This window comes from Hyla sarda, unplaced genomic scaffold (assembly GCF_029499605.1).
Source record: "Hyla sarda isolate aHylSar1 unplaced genomic scaffold, aHylSar1.hap1 scaffold_2216, whole genome shotgun sequence".
Lineage (NCBI taxonomy): Eukaryota > Metazoa > Chordata > Amphibia > Anura > Hylidae > Hyla > Hyla sarda.
Window position 1 is genome coordinate 483 of NW_026608891.1, and position 27,320 is coordinate 27,802.

The 27,320-nt window shown below is 52.5% G+C and overlaps 1 protein-coding gene across 4 annotated transcripts; it reads right to left on the reverse strand.

The window, feature by feature from the left end:
• Positions 1-1,459: 1,459 nt before the first annotated feature.
• LOC130320669 (uncharacterized) lies at positions 1,460-26,230 on the reverse strand. 4 transcript variants are annotated; one of them, XM_056553029.1, is made up of 8 exons: positions 26,120-26,209; positions 22,162-22,239; positions 21,768-21,847; positions 21,484-21,633; positions 11,180-11,302; positions 10,992-11,102; positions 6,399-6,516; positions 1,460-1,929 (listed from the first exon to the last, which is right to left on the reverse strand). In XM_056553029.1, the coding sequence occupies exons 3-8, from the start codon at positions 21,831-21,833 to the stop codon at positions 1,895-1,897; spliced, it is 603 nt and encodes a 200-aa protein (XP_056409004.1). In that variant the 5' UTR covers positions 21,834-21,847; positions 22,162-22,239; positions 26,120-26,209; the 3' UTR covers positions 1,460-1,894. The 4 variants fall into 4 exon arrangements, with proteins under 4 accessions (XP_056409004.1, XP_056409002.1, XP_056409001.1 ...); XM_056553027.1 differs by lacking the exon at positions 22,162-22,239 and having other exon boundaries at positions 11,180-11,272; positions 26,086-26,230; XM_056553026.1 differs by lacking the exon at positions 22,162-22,239 and having other exon boundaries at positions 26,086-26,223.
• Between the last annotated feature and the right edge of the window lie 1,090 nt (positions 26,231-27,320).

Genomic DNA, 27,320 nt, shown 5'->3' on the forward strand with positions numbered 1-27,320 from the left:
TCACCCCTGGATTATATATATATATTCAGCTCCTGTGCCTGCCCCTCACCCGCTCTCTTTTGCAGGAGGAGGACGATTATGATGTCATGCAGGACCCTGAATTTCTGCAGAGTGTTTTGGAGAACCTACCAGGTGTGGACCCCAATAATGAAGCAATCCGCAACGCTATGGGCTCCCTGGCCTCCCAGGCCTCAAAGGACAACAAGAAGGACAAAAAGGAGGAGGAGAAGAAATAACGGGGGGCCGTGTATTTGGGGGGGGGGGGGGGGGGGGGTCTATTTGTTTCTGGATCTAGTTCCTAATAAATCACAATGCACTGTGCACCCCATGACCCCTCTGTGGAGCAGGGATTTGGGGGGCAGCTTCTCCCACAGCTGTGTGTTGGGGCCCCTCATATGTGGCTTGTGTTCAGTGGGGGCCCCATCCACAGAACGTATAATATTTCTATGACATGTTGTCTGCAGGACTATAGCCGTGCTGGTACTTGTAGTGTTTATACAGGGAGGGGGGTGACGTGTGCTGAGTCATGTGATCTGCCGCCATATTTCTGTCCTGAGAACCTTGGAGGATATCACAAATAAAACCTTGTATATCAAACCCGGCGTCGCCTCCTTGATATGATGTGCTGACTCCGCCCCTTGCGTCGCCTCCTGGATGCGACGTGCCGACTCCGCCCCTTGCGTCGCCTCCTGGATGCGACGTGCCGACTCCGCCCCTTGCGTCGCCTCCTGGATGCGACGTGCCGACTCCGCCCCTTGCGTCGCCTCTTGGATGCGACGTGCCGACTCCGCCCCTTCCGTCGCCTCCTGGATGCGACGTGCCGACTCCGCCCCTTGCGTCGCCTCCTGGATGCGACGTGCCGACTCCGCCCCTTGCGTCGCCTCCTGGATGCGACGTGCCGACTCCGCCCCTTGCGTCGCCTCCTGGATACGACTTGCCGACTCTGCCCCTTGCGTCGCCTCCTGGATGCGACGTGCCGACTCCGCCCCTTGCGTCGCTTCCTGGATGCGACGTGCCGACTCCGCCCCTTGCGTCGCTTCCTGGATGCGACGTGCCGACTCTGCCCCTTGCGTCGCTTCCTGGATGCGACGTGCCGACTCTGCCCCTTGCGTCGCCCCCTGGATGTGACGTGCCGACTCCGCCCCTTGCGTCGCCCCCTGGATGCGACGTGCCGACTCTGCCCCTTGCGTCGCCTTCTGGATGCGACGCGCCGACTCCGCCCCTTGCGTCGCTTCCTGGATGCGACGCGCCGACTCCGCCCCTTGCGTCGCTTCCTGGATGCGACGCGCCGACTCCGCCCCTTGCGTCGCTTCCTGGATGCGACGTGCCGACTCCGCCCCTTGCGTCGCCCCCTGGATGTGACGTGCCGACTCCGCCCCTTGCGTCGCCACGTTATGTACTGGCTGATCCAGAGAGCAATAGCTGATGTAACATGTCAGACACGGAGACTGCAGAGCTTGCAATCATTTATTATGGATGTTATTAACAGTCCTATGCGGTAAGTGGAGCGCTGGGGGCGGAGCCACAGACTTGACGTGTGATTGGCTGCGTCTCTGAACAATACTAAAGATGCTTGTGTGCTGAGGCAGATCGGGGGTCACGTACAATGGGGAGCGGCGTTCACTGCACCCACGTTATCTGTGCCGCATGGGGGCCACAAATCACCTGCCCATCCCCCGGGTCACATGATAATGTGAGTGCAGAGAACGGGGTCCTATGATGGAGGGTCCCCATATAGTGGGATATGCAGTGTGTATAGGCATCATGACTAGTTATACTACAGCAGATCTGCCCCAGGGGTCACATGACGGGGGTATAATCACAGGTAGAGGTGAAGTCCGGTTCAGGCCTGGTCCATCTTGTGGGGTCTGTGGTCTCCGTCTGTAGAGGAACGTCAGGCAGCGAGACTGGGGCGCCCTCTGCTGGGAGCTGTGGGAACAGCAGCTGTTATAGGGACGGTCCCTGGTGTATACTGAGGGCTCCCAGCATGCTGTGCAACCAGACATGTGACCATCAGCTGCTGAGCCTGCTCGCTCTGGGGGAGTACACGGGGTCCACTCACTCTGGGGTCTCTAGGGGGAGTACACGGGGTCCACTCACTCTGGGGTCTCTAGGGGGAGTACACGGGGTCCACTCACTCTGGGGTCTCTAGGGGGAGTACATAGAGTCCGCTCTCTCTCTCTCTCTCTCTCTCTCTCTCTCTAGAGGGAGTATATAGGGTCCTCTCTCTCTCTCTCTCTAGGGGGAGTACATAGGGTCCGCTCTCTCTCTCTAGGGGGAGTACATAGGGTCCGCTCTCTCTCTCTCTAGGGGGAGTACATAGGGTCCGCTCTCTCTCTCTCTCTCTCTCTCTCTAGGGGGAGTACATAGGGTCCGCTCTCTCTCTCTAGGGTGAGTACATGGGGTCCGCTCTCTCTCGGGGGAGTACATAGGGTCCACTCTCTCTAGGGGGAGTACATGGGGTCCGCTCTCTCTCGGGGGAGTACATGGGGTCCACTCTCTCTAGGGGGAGTACATGGGGTCCGCTCTCTCTAGGGGGAGTACATGGGGTCCGCTCTCTCTAGGGGGAGTACATGGGGTCCGCTCTCTCTCTCTATGGGGAGTACATAGGGTCCTCTCTCTCTCTCTCTCGGGGGAGTACATGGGGTCCACTCTCTCTAGGGGGAGTACATGGGGTCCGCTCTCTCTAGGGGGAGTACATGGGGTCCGCTCTCTCTCTCTATGGGGAGTACATAGGGTCCTCTCTCTCTCTCTCTCGGGGGAGTACATGGGGTCCACTCTCTAGGGGGAGTACATGGGGTCCGCTCTCTCTAGGGGGAGTACATGGGGTCCGCTCTCTCTCTCTATGGGGAGTACATAGGGTCCTCTCTCTCTCTCTAGGGGGAGTACATGGGGTCCGCTCTCTTTAGGGGGAGTACATGGGGTCCTCTCTCTCTCTAGGGGGAGTACATAGGGTCCGCTCTCTCTCTCTAGGGGGAGTACATAGGGTCCGCTCTCTCTCTCTAGGGGGAGTACATGGGGTCCGCTCTCTCTCTTTAGGGGGAGTACATGGGGTCCGCTCTCTCTCTCTAGGGGGAGTACATAGGGTCCGCTCTCTCTCTCTAGGGTGAGTACATAGGGTCCGCTCTCTCTCTCTAGGGGGAGTACATAGGGTCCGCGCTCTCTCTCTAGGGGGGAGTACATAGGGTCCTCTCTCTCTCTCTCTAGGGGGGAGTACATGGGGTCCACTCTCTCTAGGGGGAGTACATAGGGTCCACTCTCGCTCTCTCTAGGGGGAGTACATGGGGTCCACTCTCGCTCTCTCTAGGGGGAGTACATGGGGTCCACTCTCGCTCTCTCTAGGGGGAGTACATGGGGTCCACTCTCGCTCTCTCTAGGGGGAGTACATGGGGTCCACTCTCGCTCTCTCTAGGGGGAGTACATGGGGTCCACTCTCGCTCTCTCTAGGGGGAGTACATGGGGTCCACTCTCGCTCTCTCTAGGGGGAGTACATGGGGTCCACTCTCGCTCTCTCTAGGGGGAGTACATGGGGTCCTCTCTCTCTCTCTCTCTCTCTAGGGTGAGTACATGGGGTCCGCTCTCTCTCTCTAGGGGGAGTACATGGGGTCCGCTCTCTCTCTCTCTAGGGGGAGTACATGGGGTCCGATCTCTCTAGGGGGAGTACATGGGGTCCTCTCTCTCTCGCTCTCTCTCTCTCTCTAGGGGGAGTACATGGGGTCCGCTCTCTCTAGGGTGAGTGCATAGGGTCCGCTCTCTCTCTCTCTAGGGGGAGTACATGGGGTCCGCTCTCTCTCTCTAGGGTGAGTACATGGGGTCCGCTCTCTCTCTCTCTCTCTAGGGGGAGTACATGGGGTCCGCTCTCTCTCTTTAGGGGGAGTACATGGGGTCCGCTCTCTCTCTTTAGGGGGAGTACATAGGGTCCGCTCTCTCTCTAGGGGGAGTACATAGGGTCCGCGGTGTCTCTCTAGGGTGAGTATATAGGGTCCACTCTCTCTTTAGGGGAGAACATAGGGTCCACTCGTTCTCTCTCTAGGGTGAGTACATAGGGTCCACTCGTTCTCTCTAGGGTAAGTACATAGGGTCCGCTCTCTCTCTCTAGGGTGAGTACATAGGGTCCACTCGTTCTCTCTAGGGTAAGTACATAGGGTCCACTTGTTCTCTCTTTAGGGTGAGTATATAGGGTCCGCTCTCTCTCTAGGGGGAGTACATAGGGTCCGCTCTCTCTCTCTCTAGGGGGAGTACATGGGGTCCGCTCTCTCTCTTTAGGGGGAGTACATGGGGTCCGCTCTCTCTCTTTAGGGGGAGTACATAGGGTCCGCTCTCTCTCTAGGGGGAGTACATAGGGTCCGCGGTGTCTCTCTAGGGTGAGTATATAGGGTCCACTCTCTCTTTAGGGGAGAACATAGGGTCCACTCGTTCTCTCTCTAGGGTGAGTACATAGGGTCCGCTCTCTCTCTCTAGGGGGAGAACATAGGGTCCGCTCTCTCTCTCTAGGGTGAGTACATAGGGTCCACTCGTTCTCTCTAGGGTAAGTACATAGGGTCCACTTGTTCTCTCTTTAGGGTGAGTATATAGGGTCCGCTCTCTCTCTAGGGGGAGTACATAGGGTCTGCGCTCTCTCTCTCTCTCTAGGGGGAGTACATAGGGTCCGCTCTCTCTCTTTAGGGGAGAACATAGGGTCCACTCGTTCTCTTTAGGGTGAGTACATAGGGTCCGCTCTCTCTCTAGGGGGAGTACATAGGGTCCTCTCTCTCTAGGGGGGAATACATAGGGTCCTCTCTCTCTCTCTCTAGGGGGAGTACATAGGGTCCGCTCTCTATCTAGGGTGAGTACATAGGGTCCACTCGTTCTCTCTTTAGGGTGAGTACATAGGGTCCGCTCTCTCTCTCTAGGGTGAGTACATAGGGTCCGCTCTCTCTCTCTAGGGGGAGTACATGGGGTCCGCTCTCTCGCTCTAGGGGGAGTACATAGGGTCCGCTCTCTCTAGGGGGAGTACATAGGGTCCTCTCTCTCTCTCTAGGGGGAGTACATGGGGTCCGCTCTCTCTCTCTAGGGTGAGTACATGGGGTCCGCTCTCTCTCTCTCTAGGGGGAGTACATGGGGTCCGCTCTCTCTCTTTAGGGGGAGTACATGGGGTCCGCTCTCTCTCTTTAGGGGGAGTACATAGGGTCCGCTCTCTCTCTAGGGGGAGTACATAGGGTCCACTCGTTCTCTCTCTAGGGTGAGTACATAGGGTCCGCTCTCTCTCTCTCTAGGGTGAGTACATAGGGTCCGCTCTCTCTCTCTCTAGGGGGAGAACATAGGGTCCACTCGTTCTCTCTAGGGTAAGTACATAGGGTCCACTTGTTCTCTCTTTAGGGTGAGTATATAGGGTCCGCTCTCTCTCTAGGGGGAGTACATAGGGTCTGCGCTCTCTCTCTCTCTCTCTCTAGGGGGAGTACATAGGGTCCGCTCTCTCTCTTTAGGGGAGAACATAGGGTCCACTCGTTCTCTCTTTAGGGTGAGTACATAGGGTCCGCTCTCTCTCTAGGGGGAGTACATAGGGTCCTCTCTCTCTAGGGGGGAATACATAGAGTCCGCTCTCTATCTAGGGTGAGTACATAGGGTCCACTCGTTCTCTCTTTAGGGTGAGTACATAGGGTCCGCTCTCTCTCTAGGGGGAGTACATAGGGTCCTCTCTCTCTCTCTCTAGGGGGAGTACATAGGGTCCGCTCTCTCTCTCTCTAGGGGGAGTACATAGGGTCCGCTCTCTCTCTCTAGGGGGAGTACATAGGGTCCGCGCTCTCTCTCTCTCTCTCTCTCTCTCTCTTTAGGGAAGAACATAGGGTCCGCTCGTTCTCTCTTTAGGGTGAGTACATAGGGTCCGCTCTCTCTCTCTCTCTTTAGGGGAGAACATAGGGTCCGCGCTCTCACTCTCTCTCTTTAGGGTGAGTACATAGGGTCCGCTCTCTCTCTCTTTAGGGGGAGTACATAGGGTCCACTCACTCACTTTCTAGGGGGAGTATGTGGGGCTCTTCCACCTGCTCGCCCTACTTTATCCTCACTCACTCTATTCTTGGTTAATGATCAATTGACATCTCCCTCCACGGCCTTAAAGGAATGATCCAGTTTATAGTATTTTCTGTAAAATAACAGGGCAGGGGTCACTCACCCATCCAGGCTCCGGTCTGCTCCGAAGCAGATGTCACGTGACTGCTACAACAAGTGGCCATGGCTCCTTATTGGCTGCAGCAGTCACATGACTTGGTCACCAACCAGTATGGGGGACATTGCTGTATTGGATGGGTGAGTGACCCCTGCTCTCTTATTTTACAGAAAATCCTATAAAGTTGATAATTCCTGTAACCTGGTGACGTCCCCTCTAATATGTTACCATGCCCCTCCCCCCCAGTACTCACCTGGCAGGGGGCTCAGCAGGTAGGTGGCCTTGTTGTTACACAGCAGGGTGACCAGGGTCCCCAAAGATCCCACCCCCACCACTTGGACATCCAGCGACAGCCCCAGGGTGATGTTCCTCTGGATGGGGGAGAAGAGGATGAGAGTAGTAGTGAGTGTGAGTGGAGGACATTGAGTGTGAGTGGAGGACAGTGAGGGTAGTAGTGAGTGGAGGACGGTGAGGGTAGTAGTGAGTGTGAGTGGAGGACGGTGAGGGTAGTAGTGAGTGTGAGTGGAGGACGGTGAGGGTAGTAGTGAGTGAGTGGAGGACGGTGAGGGTAGTAGTGAGTGGAGGACGACGGTGAGGGTAGTAGTGAGTGTGAGTGGAGGACGGTGAGGATAGTAGTGAGTGAGTGGAAGACAGTGAGGGTAGTAGTGAGTGTGAGTGGAGGACAGTGTGAGTAGTAGTGAGTGTGAGTGGAGAACAGTGTGGGTAGAAGTGAGTGTAGGACGGTGAGGGTAGTAGTGAGTGAGTGGAGGACAGTGAGGGTAGTAGTGAGTGTGAGTGGAGAACAGTGTGGGTAGAAGTGAGTGTGAGTGGAGGACGGTGAGGGTAGTAGTGAGTGTGAGTGGAGGACAGTGAGGGTAGTAGTGAGTGTGAGTGGAGAACAGTGTGGGTAGAAGTGAGTGTGAGTGGAGGACTGAGGGTAGTAGTGAGTGTGAGTGGAGAACAGTGTGGGTAGAAGTGAGTGTGAGTGGAGGACAGTGAGGGTAGTAGTGAGTGTGAGTGGAGGACAGTGAGGGTAGTAGTGAGTGGAGGACGGTGAGGGTAGTAGTGAGTGTGAGTGGAGGACGGTGTGGGTAGAAGTGAGTGTAGGACAGTGAGGGTAGTAGTGAGTGTGAGTGGAGGACAGTGAGGGTAGTAGTGAGTGTGAGTGAAGAACAGTGTGGGTAGAAGTGAGTGAGTGGAGGACTGAGGGTAGTAGTGAGTGTGAGTGGAGGACAGTGAGGGTAGAAGTGAGTGAGTGGAGGACTGAGGGTAGTAGTGAGTGTGAGTGGAGAACAGTGTGGGTAGAAGTGAGTGTGAGTGGAGGACAGTGAGGGTAGTAGTGAGTGTGAGTGGAGGACAGTGAGGGTAGTAGTGAGTGGAGGACGGTGAGGGTAGTAGTGAGTGTGAGTGGAGGACGGTGTGGGTAGAAGTGAGTGTAGGACAGTGAGGGTAGTAGTGAGTGTGAGTGGAGGACAGTGAGGGTAGTAGTGAGTGTGAGTGAAGAACAGTGTGGGTAGAAGTGAGTGAGTGGAGGACTGAGGGTAGTAGTGAGTGTGAGTGGAGGACAGTGAGGGTAGTAGTGAGTGTAAGTGGAGGACAGTGAGGGTAGTAGTGAGTGTGAGTGGAGGATAGTGTGAGTAGTAGTGAGTGTGAGTGGAGGATAGTGTGAGTAGTAGTGAGTGTGAGTGGAGAACAGTGTGAGTAGTAGTGAGTGTGAGTGGAGAACAGTGTGAGTAGTGGAGAACAGTGTGGGTAGTAGTGAGTGTGAGTGGAGGACGGTGAGGGTAGTAGTGAGTGAGTGAGTGGAGGACAGTGAGGGTAGTAGTGAGGGTGAGTGGAGGACAGTGAGGGTAGTAGTGAGGGTGAGTGGAGGACGGTGAGGGTAGTAGTGAGTGTGAGTGGAGGACAGTGAGGGTAGTAGTGAGTGTGAGTGGAGGACAGAGAGGGTAGTAGTGAGTGGAGGACGGTGAGGGTAGTAGTGAGTGTGAGTGGAGGACAGTGAGGGTAGTAGTGAGTGTAGGACGGTGAGGGTAGTAGTGAGTGTGAGTGGAGGACAGTGAGGGTAGTAGTGAGTGTAGGACGGTGAGGGTAGTAGTGAGTGTGAGTGGAGGACGGTGAGGGTAGTAGTGAGTGTGAGTGGAGGATGGTGAGGGTAGTAGTGAGTGTGAGTGGAGGACGGTGAGGGTAGTAGTGAGTGTGAGTGGAGGACAGTGAGGGTAGTAGTGAGTGAGTGGAGGACAGTGAGGGTAGTAGTGAGTGAGTGGAGGACAGTGAGGGTAGTAGTGAGTGTGAGTGGAGGACAGTGAGGGTAGTAGTGAGTGTGAGTGGAGGACAGTGAGGGTAGTAGTGAGTGTGAGTGGAGGACAGTGAGGGTAGTAGTGAGTGTGAGTGGAGGACAGTGAGGGTAGTAGTGAGTGGAGGACGGTGAGGGTAGTAGTGAGTGAGTGGAGGACAGTGAGGGTAGTAGTGAGTGTAGGACGGTGAGGGTAGTAAAGAGTGTGAGTGGAGGACAGTGAGGGTAGTAGTGAGTGTGAGTGGAGGACGGTGAGGGTAGTAGTGAGTGTGAGTGGAGGACGGTGAGGGTAGTAGTGAGTGTGAGTGGAGGACGGTGAGGGTAGTAGTGAGTGTGAGTGGAGGACGGTGAGGGTAGTAGTGAGTGTGAGTGGAGGACGGTGAGGGTAGTAGTGAGTGTGAGTGGAGGACAGTGAGGGTAGTAGTGAGTGAGTGGAGGACAGTGAGGGTAGTAGTGAGTGTGAGTGGAGGACAGTGAGGGTAGTAGTGAGTGTGAGTGGAGGACGGTGAGGGTAGTAGTGAGTGTGAGTGGAGGACGGTGAGGGTAGTAGTGAGTGTGAGTGGAGGACGGTGAGGGTAGTAGCGAGTGTGAGTGGAGGACGGTGAGGGTAGTAGCGAGTGTGAGTGGAGGACGGTGAGGGTAGTAGCGAGTGTGAGTGGAGGACGGTGAGGGTAGTAGTGAGTGTGAGTGGAGGACGGTGAGGGTAGTAGTGAGTGTGAGTGGAGGACAGTGACGGTAGTAGTGAGTGTGAGTGGAGGACGGTGAGGGTAGTAGTGAGTGAGTGGAGTACAGTGTGGGTAGAAGTGAGTGTAGGACAGTGAGGGTAGTAGTGAGTGTGAGTGGAGGACAGTGAGGGTAGTAGTGAGTGTGAGTGGAGGACAGTGTGAGTAGTAGTGAGTGTGAGTGGAGAACAGTGTGAGTAGTAGTGAGTGTGAGTGGAGAACAGTGTGAGTAGTAGTGAGTGTGAGTGGAGAACAGTGTGGGTAGAAGTGAGTGTGAGTGGAGGACGGTGAGGGTAGTAGTGAGTGAGTGGAGGACAGTGAGGGTAGTAGTGAGGGTGAGTGGAGGACAGTGAGGGTAGTAGTGAGTGTGAGTGGAGGACGGTGAGGGTAGTAGTGAGTGTGAGTGGAGGACAGTGAGGGTAGTAGTGAGTGTGAGTGGAGGACAGAGAGGGTAGTAGTGAGTGTGAGTGGAGGACGGTGAGGGTAGTAGTGAGTGTGAGTGGAGGACAGTGAGGGTAGTAGTGAGTGGAGGACGGTGAGGGTAGTAGTGAGTGTGAGTGGAGGACAGTGAGGGTAGTAGTGAGTGTAGGACGGTGAGGGTAGTAGTGAGTGTAGGACGGTGAGGGTAGTAGTGAGTGTGAGTGGAGGACAGTGAGGGTAGTAGTGAGTGTGAGTGGAGGACGGTGAGGGTAGTAGTGAGTGTGAGTGGAGGACAGTGAGGGTAGTAGTGAGTGTGAGTGGAGGACAGTGAGGGTAGTAGTGAGTGAGTGGAGGACAGTGAGGGTAGTAGTGAGTGAGTGGAGGACAGTGAGGGTAGTAGTGAGTGTGAGTGGAGGACAGTGAGGGTAGTAGTGAGTGTGAGTGGAGGACAGTGAGGGTAGTAGTGAGTGAGTGGAGGACAGTGAGGGTAGTAGTGAGTGTGAGTGGAGGACGGTGAGGGTAGTAGTGAGTGTGAGTGGAGGACAGTGAAGGTAGTAGTGAGTGGAGGACGGTGAGGGTAGTAGTGAGTGAGTGGAGGACAGTGAGGGTAGTAGTGAGTGTAGGACGGTGAGGGTAGTAGTGAGTGTGAGTGGAGGACAGTGAGGGTAGTAGTGAGTGGAGGACGGTGAGGGTAGTAGTGAGTGTGAGTGGAGGACGGTGAGGGTAGTAGTGAGTGTGAGTGGAGGACGGTGAGGGTAGTAGTGAGTGTGAGTGGAGGACGGTGAGGGTAGTAGTGAGTGTAGGACAGTGAGGGTAGTAGTGAGTGTGAGTGGAGGACAGTGAGGGTAGTAGTGAGTGGAGGACGGTGAGGGTAGTAGTGAGTGTGAGTGGAGGACGGTGAGGGTAGTAGTGAGTGTGAGTGGAGGACGGTGAGGGTAGTAGTGAGTGTGAGTGGAGGACGGTGAGGGTAGTAGTGAGTGAGTGGAGGACGGTGAGGGTAGTAGTGAGTGTGAGTGGAGGACAGTGACGGTAGTAGTGAGTGTGAGTGGAGGACGGTGAGGGTAGTAGTGAGTGTGAGTGGAGGACGGTGAGGGTAGTAGTGAGTGTGAGTGGAGGACGGTGAGGGTAGTAGTGAGTGTGAGTGGAGGACGGTGAGGGTAGTAGTGAGTGTGAGTGGAGGACAGTGACGGTAGTAGTGAGTGTGAGTGGAGGACGGTGAGGGTAGTAGTGAGTGTGAGTGGAGGACGGTGAGGGTAGTAGTGAGTGTGAGTGGAGGACGGTGAGGGTAGTAGTGAGTGTGAGTGGAGGACGGTGAGGGTAGTAGTGAGTGTGAGTGGAGGACAGTGACGGTAGTAGTGAGTGTGAGTGGAGGACAGTGAGGGTAGTAGTGAGTGTGTGCTCAATTACTCACCAGCACAGCCTGGAAGTAGATCTCTAGCTCCTGGCAGGAGGGCAGGCTCTCGGTGGCGTCCATCTTCTGGGCCACACAACCCTCAGGCTGCCCGTGATAGACCATCAGGTGCTGGGGGACACAGGGGGCGCAGGGTGAGTACCCCAAATCACACAGTGCACCAGTCATGTCCCCTCCCCCACACTCACGTTTTTGAGGTCACAGGTGATTCCGGGCACCGCTGCCTGGTCGCTGAGTTCACTGAACGCCAACAGGAGGGACGCCTCATTCTGGACATTGAGCTGAGGGGGCAAATAGGAGGGGGCGTCTCTCTGTGGGGGACAAGACAATGAGGGGCCAGCACCTACATACCACTAGTCACCTACAGAGCTGCACTCACTATTCTGCTGGTACATCATGTCTTATCCTGCAGAGCTGCACTCACTATTCTGCTGTTACATCCTGTCTTATCCTGCAGAGCTGCACTCACTATTCTGCTGTTACATCCTGTCTTATCCTGCAGAGCTGCACTCACTATTCTGCTGTTACATCATGTCTTATCCTCCAGAGCTGCACTCACTATTCTACTTTTACATCATGTCTTATCCTTCAGAGCTGCACTCACTATTCTGCTGTTACATCATGTCTTATCCTCCAGAGCTGCACTCACTATTCTGCTGTTACATCATGTCTTATCCTCCAGAGCTGCACTCACTATTCTGCTGTTACATCATGTCATACCCTCCAGAGCTGCACTCACTATTCTGCTGTTACATCATGTCTTATCCTCCAGAGCTGCACTCACTATTCTACTTTTACATCATGTCTTATCCTTCAGAGCTGCACTCACTATTCTGCTGTTACATCATGTCTTATCCTCCAGAGCTGCACTCACTATTCTGCTGTTACATCATGTCTTATCCTCCAGAGCTGCACTCACTATTCTGCTGTTACATCATGTCATACCCTCCAGAGCTGCACTCACTATTCTGCTGTTACATCATGTCTTATCCTCCAGAGCTGCACTCACTATTCTGCCTGTACATCATGTCATACCCTCCAGAGCTGCACTCACTATTCTGCTGTTACATCATGTCTTATCCTCCAGAGCTGCACTCACTATTCTGCCTGTACATCATGTCATACCCTCCAGAGCTGCACTCACTATTCTGCCTGTTACATCATGTCTTATCCTCCAGAGCTGCACTCACTATTCTGCTGTTACATCATGTCTTATCCTCCAGAGCTGCACTCACTATTCTGCCTGTACATCATGTCTTATCCTTCAGAGCTGCACTCACTATTCTGCTGTTACATCATGTCTTATCCTCCAGAGCTGCACTCACTATTCTGCTGTTACATCATGTCTTATCCTCCAGAGCTGCACTCACTATTCTGCTGTTACATCAGGTCTTATCCTCCAGAGCTGCACTCACTATTCTGCTGTTACATCATGTCTTATCCTCCAGAGCTGCACTCACTATTCTGCTGTTACATCATGTCTTATCCTGCAGAGCTGCACTCCCTATTCTGCTGTTACATCATGTCTTATCCTGCAGAGCTGCACTCCCTATTCTGCTGTTACATCATGTCTTATCCTCCAGAGCTGCACTCACTATTCTGCCTGTACATCATGTCTTATCCTTCAGAGCTGCACTCACTATTCTGCTGTTACATCATGTCATATCCTCCAGAGCTGCGCTCACTATTCTGCCTGTACATCATGTCATATCCTGCAGAGCTGCACTCACTATTCTGCTGTTACATCATGTCATATCCTCCAGAGCTGCACTCACTATTCTGCTGTTACATCATGTCATATCCTCCAGAGCTGCACTCACTATTCTGCTGTTACATCATGTCTTATCCTACAGAGCTGCACTCACTATTCTGCCTGTACATCATGTCATATCCTGCAGAGCTGCACTCACTATTCTGCTGTTACATCATGTCTTATCCTCCAGAGCTGCACTCACTATTCTGCTGTTACATCATGTCTTATCCTCCAGAGCTGCACTCACTATTCTGCTGTTACATCATGTCTTATCCTGCAGAGCTGCACTCCCTATTCTGCTGTTACATCATGTCATATCCTACAGAGCTGCACTCACTATTCTGCCTGTTACATCATGTCTTATCCTCCAGAGCTGCACTCCCTATTCTGCTGTTACATCATGTCTTATCCTGCAGAGCTGCACTCCCTATTCTGCTGGTACATCATGTCTTATCCTCCAGAGCTGCGCTTACTATTCTGCTGTTACATCATGTCATATCCTTCAGAGCTGCACTCACTATTCTGCCTGTTACATCATGTCTTATCCTCCAGAGCTGCACTCACTATTCTGCTGTTACATCATGTCTTATCCTCCAGAGCTGCACTCACTATTCTGCTGTTACATCATGTCTTATCCCGCAGATCTGCACTCACTATTCTGCTGTTACCTCATGTCTTATCCTGCAGAGCTGCACTCACTATTCTGCTGTTACATCATGTCATATCCTCCAGAGCTGCGCTCACTATTCTGCCTGTACATCATGTCATATCCTGCAGAGCTGCACTCACTATTCTGCTGTTACATCATGTCATATCCTCCAGAGCTGCACTCACTATTCTGCTGTTACATCATGTCATATCCTCCAGAGCTGCACTCACTATTCTGCTGTTACATCATGTCTTATCCTACAGAGCTGCACTCACTATTCTGCCTGTACATCATGTCATATCCTGCAGAGCTGCACTCACTATTCTGCTGTTACATCATGTCTTATCCTCCAGAGCTGCACTCACTATTCTGCTGTTACATCATGTCTTATCCTCCAGAGCTGCACTCACTATTCTGCTGTTACATCATGTCTTATCCTGCAGAGCTGCACTCCCTATTCTGCTGTTACATCATGTCATATCCTACAGAGCTGCACTCACTATTCTGCCTGTTACATCATGTCTTATCCTCCAGAGCTGCACTCCCTATTCTGCTGTTACATCATGTCTTATCCTGCAGAGCTGCACTCCCTATTCTGCTGGTACATCATGTCTTATCCTCCAGAGCTGCGCTCACTATTCTGCTGTTACATCATGTCATATCCTTCAGAGCTGCACTCACTATTCTGCCTGTTACATCATGTCTTATCCTCCAGAGCTGCACTCACTATTCTGCTGTTACATCATGTCTTATCCTCCAGAGCTGCACTCACTATTCTGCTGTTACATCATGTCTTATCCCGCAGATCTGCACTCACTATTCTGCTGTTACCTCATGTCTTATCCTGCAGAGCTGCACTCACTATTCTGCTGTTACATCATGTCATATCCTCCAGAGCTGCACTCACTATTCTGCTGGTACATCATGTCTCCCGAGGTGTGAAGGACTCGCACTTCCATATACCGATCCTCTCTGCCCACAAGAGATTCTCCAACATCTTCAGCTCAAAGTGCTTCAGAATAACATTGGCCCCATCTGTGGGTGTGGTGTCTGCCATGGGGGCGGTCCTCAGGGGCAATGTGGTCCCATATCTAAAGGACTGGCACATTTTACCCTGCTCTATGTCATGACTACCCCACATCTACTACAGTGGTCTCAAACTGTGGCCCTCCAGATGCTGCAAAACTTAGACATCCAGCGTGCCCGCACAGCCAAACACCTGTCTTCCTCCTTCAGAGGATCCATCCTGTTCATAAAAAGGAAAAGCAAGGCTTCCCTTTTGCAAAACTACAACTCCCAGCATGCCTGAACAACCAAACACCTGTCTGCCTCCTCCAGAGGATCCACACTGATTATAAAAGGTAAATCAAGGCTTCTCTTTTGCAAAACTGCAATTTCCAGCATGCCCGGACAGCCAAACTTCTGTCTGCCTCCTCTAGAACAGTGTTTCCCAACCAGTGTGCCTCCAGCTGTTGCAAAACTACATCTCCCAGCATGCCCGGACAGCCGAAGGCTGTCCGGGCATGCTGGGAGATGTAGTTTTGCAACAGCTGGAGGCACACTGGTTGGGAAACACCGCTCTAGAAGATCCACACTGATCATGACAGGTAAATGTCAGAACCTATAGGGTTAAAAGGTCCTGACAGGTTCTTTGTTGTTTTTTGTTTCTGGGTTACGCCCCGTGGTCTGGACTGGTCAGCTGACCCTGATTGGAGCACCTGTTCTGGCTCCATATAAGCTGGCGGTCAGTTTGTACTCTAGCTAGCTTTCTATGGTATGGCTGGCATTTTGACCCCTCTCTCTGGTGTTAGCGCTTTGGTGGACATTGGACGTATTGTGTGAGTGTTAGTTTGTCTGTATCCTACTGTACCCTGACCTGAGTCTGTATTACTGTAGTTTATTGTTTGACTGTCCCTCACTCAGTCTCCGTGGTTGTGGATCCGTTATTTAGGACAGGTACGCAAGTAGACATGGACAGGGGGAGTGGGCTGGAATAGTGTGACAGTAAATCAAGGCTTCCCTTTTGCAAAACTACAAATCCCAGCATGCCCAGACCGCCAAACACCTGTCTGCCTCCTCCAGAGGATCCACACTGATCATGAAAGGTAAATCAAGGCTTCCCTTTTGCAAAACTGCAATTTTAGCATGCTAGGACAGCCAAACATCTGTCTGCCTCCTCCAGAGGATCCACATTGTTCATAAAAGGTAAAGCAAGGCTTCTCGTTTGCAAAACTTCAACTCCCAGCATGCCCGTACAGCCAGTCGCTGTGCGGGCATGCTGGGAGTTGATGTTTTGCAACATCAGGAGGGCCGCAGTTGGAGACCACTGATGTACTACATGTCCTAGGATGGACTGTCACCTGGGACGAATAGGATTTGTCTCCAGACACCACTAGTTTCTAGGGTTGATAAGAGATTCCCAGTGTGACCAGGACAGCGGGTCCCCCGAACTGACATCTCTGACTCCCATCTCCTCGTGGGGTAAAGAACGTTTTGGACCCTTCTGCCCCTTCACCTCGTCAGATCTCGGGGCTTCTTCAGGACGGCTGTGATAAGGACCTCAACAAGCACCATTAAAGTCCTCCAAGTACCAGAGATTGAGTGCTCTGTACAGGTTGTCTCCAGGTGATGTCCTAGAGGTGTAAGGACCGGAGCATCATGGGACCTGTCTATAGTCCTGAAACCAGCTGCAATCTTCTGGTCTGTAAAGTAGTCCTCCGCCTGTCAGTCAATCCTGTGAGGATAGTCGGAGACCCTCAGGCCTTGTCTTCATCTGAGCCTTCTGCTTCCTTCTCGGAGGACAAGGCAAAAAAAAAGCATAAAAACGCATAAAATCTCACTGGTCATGTGACCGTACTCGTGGCGCTTACTTAGCGGCTCATTTGGATCGGCCAGAATTGACTACACCGGGACTATGTCAGCCTGAGGACTGAACGAGGTTTGGTTCCCCTAGAGCAGATATGTCGGGGTGCTTCCTGCAGCCACTACTCTGACCTAACCAGACACCTTGTCCTCAGAGGGATCGGCTTCAATCAGTTCAGTTGTAGACCCGCCCTGGATATTACTATATAAATCCCCATCATTGTGCTGCTGACAGGGGCGGAGTTCACCCCATATTGGAGTTCACCCCATATTGTGCTGCTGACAGGGGCGGAGTTCACCCCATATTGTGCTGCTGACAGGGGAGGAGTTCACCACATATTGTGCTGCTGACAGGGGCGGAGTTCACCCCATATTGTGCTGCTGACAGGGGCGGAGTTCACCCCATATTGGAGTTCACCCCATATTGTGCTGCTGACAGGGGAGGAGTTCACCCCATATTGTGCTGCTGACAGGGGCGGAGTTCACCCCATATTGTGCTGCTGACAGGGGAGGAGTTCACCACATATTGTGCTGCTGACAGGGGCGGAGTTCACCCCATATTGTGCTGCTGACAGGGGAGGAGTTCACCCCATATTGTGCTGCTGACAGGGGCGGAGTTCACCCCATATTGTGCTGCTGACAGGGGAGGAGTTCACCACATATTGTGCTGCTGACAGGGGCGGAGTTCACCCCATATTGTGCTGCTGACAGGGGAGGAGTTCACCCCATATTGTGCTGCTGACAGGGGCGGAGTTCACCCCATATTGTGCTGCTGACAGGGGCGGAGTTCACCCCATATTGTGCTGCTGACAGGGGCGGAGTTCACCCCATATTGGAGTTCACCCCATATTGTGCTGCTGACAGGGGAGGAGTTCACCACATATTGTGCTGCTGACAGGGGCGGAGTTCACCCCATATTGTTCTGCTGACAGGGGCGGAGTTCACCCCATATTGTGCTGCTGACAGGGGCGGAGTTCACCCCATATTGTGCTGCTGACAGGGGCGGAGTTCACCCCATATTGTGCTGCTGACAGGGGCGGAGTTCACCCCATATTGTGCTGCTGACAGGGGAGGAGTTCACCCCATATTGTGCTGCTGACAGGGGAGGCGTTCACCCCATATTGTGCTGCTGACAGGGGCGGCGTTCACCCCATATTGTGCTGCTGACAGGGGCGGCGTTCACCACATATTGTGCTGCTGACAGGGGCAGAGTTCACCCCATATTGGAGTTCACCCCATATTGTGCTGCTGACAGGGGAGGAGTTCACCACATATTGTGCTGCTGACAGGGGCGGAGTTCACCCCATATTGTGCTGCTGACAGGGGCGGAGTTCACCCCATATTGTGCTGCTGACAGGGGCGGAGTTCACCCCATATTGTGCTACTGACAGGGGCGGAGTTCACCCCATATTGTGCTGCTGACAGGGGCGGAGTTCACCCCATATTGTGCTGCTGACAGGGGCGGAGTTCACCCCATATTGTGCTGCTGACAGGGGCGGAGTTCACCCCATATTGTGCTGCTGACAGGGGCGGAGTTCACCCCATATTGTGCTGCTGGCAGGGGCGGAGTTCACCCCATATTGTGCTGCTGGCAGGGGCGGAGTTGACCACATATTGTGCTGCTGGCAGGGGCGGTGTTCCCCACATATTGTGCTGCTGACGGGCGGTGTTCCCCACATATTGTGCTGCTGACAGGGGCGGTGTTCCCCACATATTGTGCTGCTGACAGGGGCGGAATTCACCCCATATTGTGCTGCTGACAGGGGCGGAGTTCACCCCATATTGTGCTGCTGACAGGGGCGGAGTTCACCCCATATTGTGCTGCTGACAGGGGCGGAGTTCACCCCATATTGTGCTGCTGACAGGGGCGGAGTTCACCCCATATTGTGCTGCTGACAGGGGCGGAGTTCACCCCATATTGTGCTGCTGACAGGGGCGGAGTTCACCCCATATTGTGCTGCTGACAGGGGCGGAGTTCACCCCATATTGTGCTGCTGGCAGGGGCGGAGTTCACCCCATATTGTGCTGCTGGCAGGGGCGGAGTTGACCACATATTGTGCTGCTGGCAGGGGCGGTGTTCCCCACATATTGTGCTGCTGACGGGCGGTGTTCCCCACATATTGTGCTGCTGACAGGGGCGGTGTTCCCCACATATTGTGCTGCTGACAGGGGCGGAATTCACCCCATATTGTGCTGCTGACAGGGGCGGAGTTGACCCCATATTGTGCTGCTGACAGGGGCGGAGTTGACCCCATATTGTGCTGCTGGCAGGGGCGGAGTTGACCACATATTGTGCTGCTGGCAGGGGCGGTGTTCCCCACATATTGTGCTGCTGACGGGCGGTGTTCCCCACATATTGTGCTGCTGACAGGGGCGGTGTTCCCCACATATTGTGCTGCTGACAGGGGCGGAATTCACCCCATATTGTGCTGCTGACAGGGGCGGAGTTCACCCCATATTGTGCTGCTGACAGGGGCGGAGTTCACCCCATATTGTGCTGCTGACAGGGGCGGAGTTCACCACATATTGTGCTGCTGACAGGGGCGGAGTTCACCACATATTGTGCTGCTGACAGGGGCGGAGTTCACCCCATATTGTGCTGCTGACAGGGGCGGAGTTCACCCCATATTGTGCTGCTGACAGGGGCGGAGTTCACCCCATATTGTGCTACTGACAGGGGCGGAGTTCACCCCATATTGTGCTGCTGACAGGGGCGGAGTTCACCCCATATTGTGCTGCTGACAGGGGCGGAGTTGACCCCATATTGTGCTGCTGGCAGGGGCGGAGTTGACCCCATATTGTGCTGCTGGCAGGGGCGGAGTTGACCACATATTGTGCTGCTGGCAGGGGCGATGTTCCCCACATATTGTGCTGCTGACGGGCGGTGTTCCCCACATATTGTGCTGCTGACAGGGGCGGTGTTCCCCACATATTGTGCTGCTGACAGGTGGCGGAATTCACCCCATATTGTGCTGCTGACAGGGGCGGAGTTCACCCCATATTGTGCTGCTGACAGGGGCGGAGTTCACCCCATATTGTGCTGCTGACAGGGGCGGAGTTCACCACATATTGTGCTGCTGACAGGGGCGGAGTTCACCACATATTGTGCTGCTGACAGACTAAGATAACTAATTAAATCCTAACTTTTCTTCAGGATGGACAAAGGCAGCGAAACTCCAGACTGCAGAGATGTCTCCGCCCTCCTAGGAAGTAACATATTGCCAGATATCGAGTAGGAGAGCTCTGAAGGATAAGACATGATGTAACAGCAGAATAGTGAGTGCAGCTCTGAAGGATAAGACATGATGTACAGGCAGAATAGTGAGTGCAGCTCTGGAGGATAAGACATGATGTAACAGCAGAATAGTGAGTGCAGCTCTGGAGGATAAGACATGATGTAACAGCAGAATAGTGAGTGCAGCTCTGAAGGATAAGACATGATGTAACAGCAGAATAGTGAGTGCAGCTCTGAAGGATAAGACATGATGTAACAGCAGAATAGTGAGTGCAGCTCTGGAGGATAGCACAGGATGTAACAGCAGAATAGTGAGTGCAGCTCTGAAGGATAAGACATGATGCAACAGCAGAATAGTGAGTGCAGATCTGGAGGATAGTACATGATGTAACAGCAGAATAGTGAGTGCAGCTCTGGAGGATAGCACATGATGTAACAGCAGAATAGTGAGTGCAGCTCTGAAGGATGAGACCTGATGTAACAGCAGAATAGTGAGTGCAGCTCTGAAGGATAAGACATGATGTAACAGCAGAATAGTGAGTGCAGCTCTGAAGGAGAAGACATGATGTAACAGCAGAATAGTGAGTGCAGCTCTGAAGGATAAGACATGATGTAACAGCAGAATAGTGAGTGCAGCTCTGGAGTATAAGACATGATGTAACAGCAGAATAGTGAGCGCAGCTCTGGAGGATAAGACATGATGTAACAGCAGAATAGTGAGTGCAGCTCTGAAGGATAAGACATGATGTAACAGCAGAATAGTGAGTGCAGCTCTGGAGGATAAGACATGATGTAACAGCAGAATAGTGAGTGCAGCTCTGAAGGATAAGACATGATGTAACAGCAGAATAGTGAGTGCAGCTCTGAAGGATAAGACATGATGTAACAGCAGAATAGTGAGTGCAGCTCTGGAGGATAGCACATGATGTAACAGCAGAATAGTGAGTGCAGCTCTGAAGGATAAGACATGATGCAACAGCAGAATAGTGAGTGCAGATCTGGAGGATAGTACATGATGTAACAGCAGAATAGTGAGTGCAGCTCTGGAGGATAGCACATGATGTAACAGCAGAATAGTGAGTGCAGCTCTGAAGGATGAGACCTGATGTAACAGCAGAATAGTGAGTGCAGCTCTGAAGGATAAGACATGATGTAACAGCAGAATAGTGAGTGCAGCTCTGAAGGAGAAGACATGATGTAACAGCAGAATAGTGAGTGCAGCTCTGAAGGATAAGACATGATGTAACAGCAGAATAGTGAGTGCAGCTCTGGAGGATAAGACATGATGTAACAGCAGAATAGTGAGCACAGCTCTGGAGGATAAGACATGATGTAACAGCAGAATAGTGAGTGCAGCTCTGAAGGATAAGACATGATGTAACAGCAGAATAGTGAGTGCAGCTCTGGAGGATAAGACATGATGTAACAGCAGAATAGTGAGCGCAGCTCTGGAGGATAAGACATGATGTACCAGCAGAATAGTGAGTGCAGCTCTGAAGGATAAGACATGATGTAACAGCAGAATAGTGAGTGCAGCTCTGGAGGATAAGACATGATGTAACAGCAGAATAGTGAGCGCAGCTCTGAAGGATAAGACATGATGTAACAGCAGAATAGTGAGTGCAGCTCTGAAGGATAAGACATGATGTAACAGCAGAATAGTGAGTGCAGCTCTGGAGGATAAGACATGATGTAACAGCAGAATAGTGAGCGCAGCTCTGGAGGATAAGACATGATGTAACAGCAGAATAGTGAGTGCAGCTCTGAAGGATAAGACATGATGTAACAGCAGAATAGTGAGTGCAGCTCTGAAGGATAAGACATGATGTAACAGCAGAATAGTGAGTGCAGCTCTGAAGGATAAGACATGATGTAACAGCAGAATAGTGAGTGCAGCTCTGGAGGTGACTGGAGTATAGGCCATGAAATCCTCATGTTTCCTCATCTGTCTACACATTGGTGCCCCCATATGGAGGTTTGGTTGTTGACTTACCTGGCTGCAGTGGACCCTCCCCAGGTAGGTGGCCAGCAGAACCCCCAGGACGCTGATAGCCAGGGCGGTCACCGCTCCGATGGTCATTATTAGAAGCCTCCGACCTGAGGGGGGAGGAGGGAGCGGGAACTCCAGGCCGACCGGGAATGTCTGTAATACAAAAGGCGGCCACTGATTCTGGGGGGCGACACTGTCCTTACACAGGGAGCGGGGTCTGTATAATAGTGTAGAGTGCAGCTGGTCATACAGCATGTAATGTATAGAAGGAGCATAGCACCACTTACATATGGGGGGGTCTTCAGCTGGATCCGGGGGGGCCAGGACTCGGGGGTCTTCTCCTCACTGGACATGACGGCGATCAGCTCTGAGGGTACGAGATCAGCACAGAGGGTTATATCAGGGGCCGCCCCCCACCATAGACCAATCCGTGTCCAGGGGAGGGGGCCCAGGGGAGGGGCAGGTGCCCAGGTGAGGGGGGAGGGGGCACAGGTGAGGGGGGAGGTGCAGGTGCCCAGGTGAGGGGCAGGTGCCCAGGTGAGGGGGAGGGGCAGGTGCCCAGGTGAGGGGGGAGGGGCACAGGTGAGGGGGGAGGGGCAGGTGCCCAGGTGAGGAGGGGCAGGTGCCCAGGTGAGGGGGGAGGGGCAGGTACCAATCCTGGTAGGACTAATCTGGACTCACCTGAGCGCCCCCCCTCCGGATCATGTTCCTGGCAGACAATGGCGCACCGGCCCCCCCTCCGGCCTCACACAAGACTCTCTGTTGGGCGAGATGAATGGCGTCTCTGTCAGCTCCTCCACTGATGAAGTGTCAGCTCTTCTGCCAAGTGCCATCTGCATGATAGACCCCATCCCCCGCCTCAGACTCTTCTATTCCGAATCCCTTCTTCTATCTGCAGTGTGTAGGGATGAAGGGGTTAATGTCAGCTAGAAATCACAGTAATTACTCCTGACCACCAGGGATCACACACTGTATATACTCCTGACCACCAGGGATCACACACTGTATATACACCTGACCACCAGGGATCACACACTGTATACACTCCTGACCACCAGGGATCACACACTGTATATACTCCTGACCACCAGGGATCACACTGTATATACACCTGACCACCAGGGATCACACACTGTATATACTCCTGACCACCAGAGATCACACACTGTATATACACCTGACCACCAGGGATCACACACTGTATACACTCCTGACCACCAGGGATCACACACTGTATATACTCCTGACCACCAGGGATCACACTGTATATACACCTGACCACCAGGGATCACACACTGTATACACTCCTGACCACCAGGGATCACACACTGTATATACTCCTGACCACCAGGGATCACACACTGTATATACACCTGACCACCAGGGATCACATACTGTATATACTCCTGACCACCAGGGATCACACACTGTATATACTCCTGACCACCAGGGATCACACTGTATATACACCTGACCACCAGGGATCACACACTGTATACACTCCTGACCACCAGGGATCACACACTGTATACACTCCTGACCACCAGGGATCACACACTGTATACACTCCTGACCACCAGGGATCACACACTGTATACACTCCTGACCACCAGGGATCACACACTGTATATACTCCTGACCACCAGGGATCACACACTGTATATACTCCTGACCACCAGGGATCACACACTGTATACACTCCTGACCACCAGGGATCACACACTGTATACACTCCTGACCACCAGGGATCACACACTGTATACACTCCTGACCACCAGAGATCACACACTGTATATACTCCTGACCACCAGGGATCACACACTGTATACACTCCTGACCACCAGGGATCACACACTGTATACACTCCTGACCACCCGGGATCACACACTGTATACACTCCTGACCACCCGGGATCACACACTGTATACACTCCTGACCACCAGGGATCACACACTGTATACACTCCTGACCACCAGGGATCACACACTGTATATACTCCTGACCACCAGGGATCACACACTGTATATACTCCTGACCACCAGGGATCACACACTGTATATACTCCTGACCACCAGGGATCACACACTGTATATACTCCTGACCACCAGAGATCACACACTGTATATACTCCTGACCACCAGGGATCACACACTGTATATACTCCTGACCACCAGGGATCACACACTGTATATACTCCTGACCACCAGGGATCACACACTGTATATACTCCTGACCACCAGGGATCACACACTGTATATACACCTGACCACCAGGGATCACACACTGTATATACACCTGACCACCAGAGATCACACACTGTATATACTCCTGACCACCAGGGATCACACACTGTATATACACCTGACCACCAGAGATCACACACTGTATATACTCCTGACCACCAGGGATCACACACTGTATATACTCCTGACTACCAGGGATCACACACTGTATATACTCCTGACCACCAGGGATCACACACTGTATATACTCCTGACCACCAGAGATCACACACTGTATATACTCCTGACCACCAGTGATCACACACTGTATATACTCCTGACCACCAGGGATCACACACTGTATATACTCCTGACCACATGGGACCACACACTGTATATACTCCTGACCACCAGGGATCACACACTGTATATACTCCTGACCACCAGGGATCACACACTGTATATACACCTGACCACCAGAGATCACACACTGTATATACACCTGACCACCAGAGATCACACACTGTATATACTCCTGACCACCAGTGATCACACACTGTATATACTCCTGACCACCAGGGATCACACACTGTATATACTCCTGACCACCAGTGATCACACACTGTATACACTCCTGACCACCAGGGACCACACACTGTATATACACCTGACCACCAGGGATCACACACTGTATACACTCCTGACCACCAGGGATCACACACTGTATACACTCCTGACCACCAGGGATCACACACTGTATACACTCCTGACCACCAGGGATCACACACTGTATACACTCCTGACCACCAGGGATCACACACTGTATATACTCCTGACCACCAGGGATCACACACTGTATACACTCCTGACCACCAGAGATCACACACTGTATATACACCTGACCACCAGGGATCACACACTGTATATACACCTGACCACCAGGGACCACACACTGTATACTCCTGACCACCAGAGATCACACACTGTATACACTCCTGACCACCAGGGACCACACACTGTATACACTCCTGACCACCAGGGATCACACACTGTATATACTCCTGACCACCAGGGGTCACACAATATATATATATATACTCCTGACCACCAGGGACCACACACTGTATACTCCTGACCACCAGGGATCACACACTGTATATACTCCTGACCACCAGGGATCACACACTGTATATACTCCTGACCACCAGGGATCACACACTGTATATACTCCTGATCACCAGGGATCACACACTGTATATACACCTGACCACCAGGGATCACACACTGTATACACTCCTGACCACCAGAGATCACACACTGTATATACTCCTGACCACCAGGGATCACACACTGTATACACTCCTGACCACCAGGGATCACACACTGTATACACTCCTGACCACCCGGGATCACACACTGTATACACTCCTGACCACCCGGGATCACACACTGTATACACTCCTGACCACCAGGGATCACACACTGTATACACTCCTGACCACCAGGGATCACACACTGTATATACTCCTGACCACCAGGGATCACACACTGTATATACTCCTGACCACCAGGGATCACACACTGTATATACTCCTGACCACCAGGGATCACACACTGTATATACTCCTGACCACCAGAGATCACACACTGTATATACTCCTGACCACCAGGGATCACACACTGTATATACTCCTGACCACCAGGGATCACACACTGTATATACTCCTGACCACCAGGGATCACACACTGTATATACTCCTGACCACCAGGGATCACACACTGTATATACACCTGACCACCAGGGATCACACACTGTATATACACCTGACCACCAGAGATCACACACTGTATATACTCCTGACCACCAGGGATCACACACTGTATATACACCTGACCACCAGAGATCACACACTGTATATACTCCTGACCACCAGGGATCACACACTGTATATACTCCTGACTACCAGGGATCACACACTGTATATACTCCTGACCACCAGGGATCACACACTGTATATACTCCTGACCACCAGAGATCACACACTGTATATACTCCTGACCACCAGTGATCACACACTGTATATACTCCTGACCACCAGGGATCACACACTGTATATACTCCTGACCACATGGGACCACACACTGTATATACTCCTGACCACCAGGGATCACACACTGTATATACTCCTGACCACCAGGGATCACACACTATATATAGAGATATTCTTTACAGCAAACCCCATGGACATAGACAACAATACTCCAGAGTAGACACATTGAAGTGAATGGGAGATGTTTGTGGACATGCTCTGTGCTCAGCTCATTCTATGGGGGATCCCTATTAAAAATACACTGCTCCAGCTGTTACATTCATCTCATGCACCTCCCCCTTGACTACCCTGGGCTTCAGGGTGTACCATGGCCAGTAGAAGGCGTCTCCAGGGGGTGGCAGCCATTATCTCCAACTCCTCATAACAAACATCTTCCTACCACCTTCTACTTGTCCCTGTTCAAACTCGGTTGCAAACAATAAAGTTTTTACACAAGGAAGAAAAAAAAAAAAAAAGTTTACGTATCACGTGGTGTTTGAGCAGCTAAAGGCAGGACCGTGGTATGATTGACGTGGCATTGTGCCAATGGGGTGAACGTAAGCGGAATCTTCTGCTGACTGAGGCAATTTCCAAACGCGCACGGTAGGCGGAGGACCGACAGATTGTTACCCAATGAAAACCAAGTGTTCGGACGCTAGAGGTGGGACAATCTGTGATTGACAAAAGTGCCAGCCAATCGTGTAGCGGAGTGGCCGGACCGGCTACTGGGGCTCCGTGGGAGGGACTAGAGGTCGGAGAAGCAGGAAGCGGACGCAGGGCCTGGCGCTCGGCTCTCTAGCAGCGGCTCCGCCAGGACCTGGGCCGGGGAGGAATACTCTGTCACCTGCACACAGGAATACCCAGGTAAGGGGAGGGCGAAACGGGGAACACAGTGAAGGTCTCCGCATGGGCGGGTCTGTAGGAAGGTCCTCGGGGGTGGAGTCTAGTATTAGCCTCATTTGAGGTGTGAGGAGCCTTTTTTTTAGTATTGATTAAGGTAGAGGTCAGGTGATCATTTGTTTAGGGCGTGACAGTCTATGGGAGGAGACTGATATTATTTTGCTGTGTGGCTTAGTTTCCTCAGGGGAGGGGCCAACTTTAAATCTCTGTTCACACATCCTGACTGACCGGAGGCTCCTCAGGGGAGGGATCTAAAATAAGTGTTAGGGTGGAGACCATTGCCTTGCTCCATACAATACCACTGGATAATGGTGTTCCTCAGGGGAGGGGTCTACTATACGTGTGAATATAGAGCCTGCCTTACTTCATAACATTCTACAGGAAGATGGCGCTCTTCCGGAGAGGGGTCTGCTATAAGTGTTAGACCTTCGCTTCATACCGTTCCACTGGATGATGGTGCTCCTCATGGGAGGAGTCTGCTATATTGTTAGTGTGGAGCCCATAGCCACCTTACCATTGTATGCAGGGGTGTAGACACGGAACAAAATGAATAGGCAGACCAGTATGTCACCCCCTGATGGATAGGGCCCCTGATAAGTCTGCCCCATTAAATAGGTAGTCCCCCCTT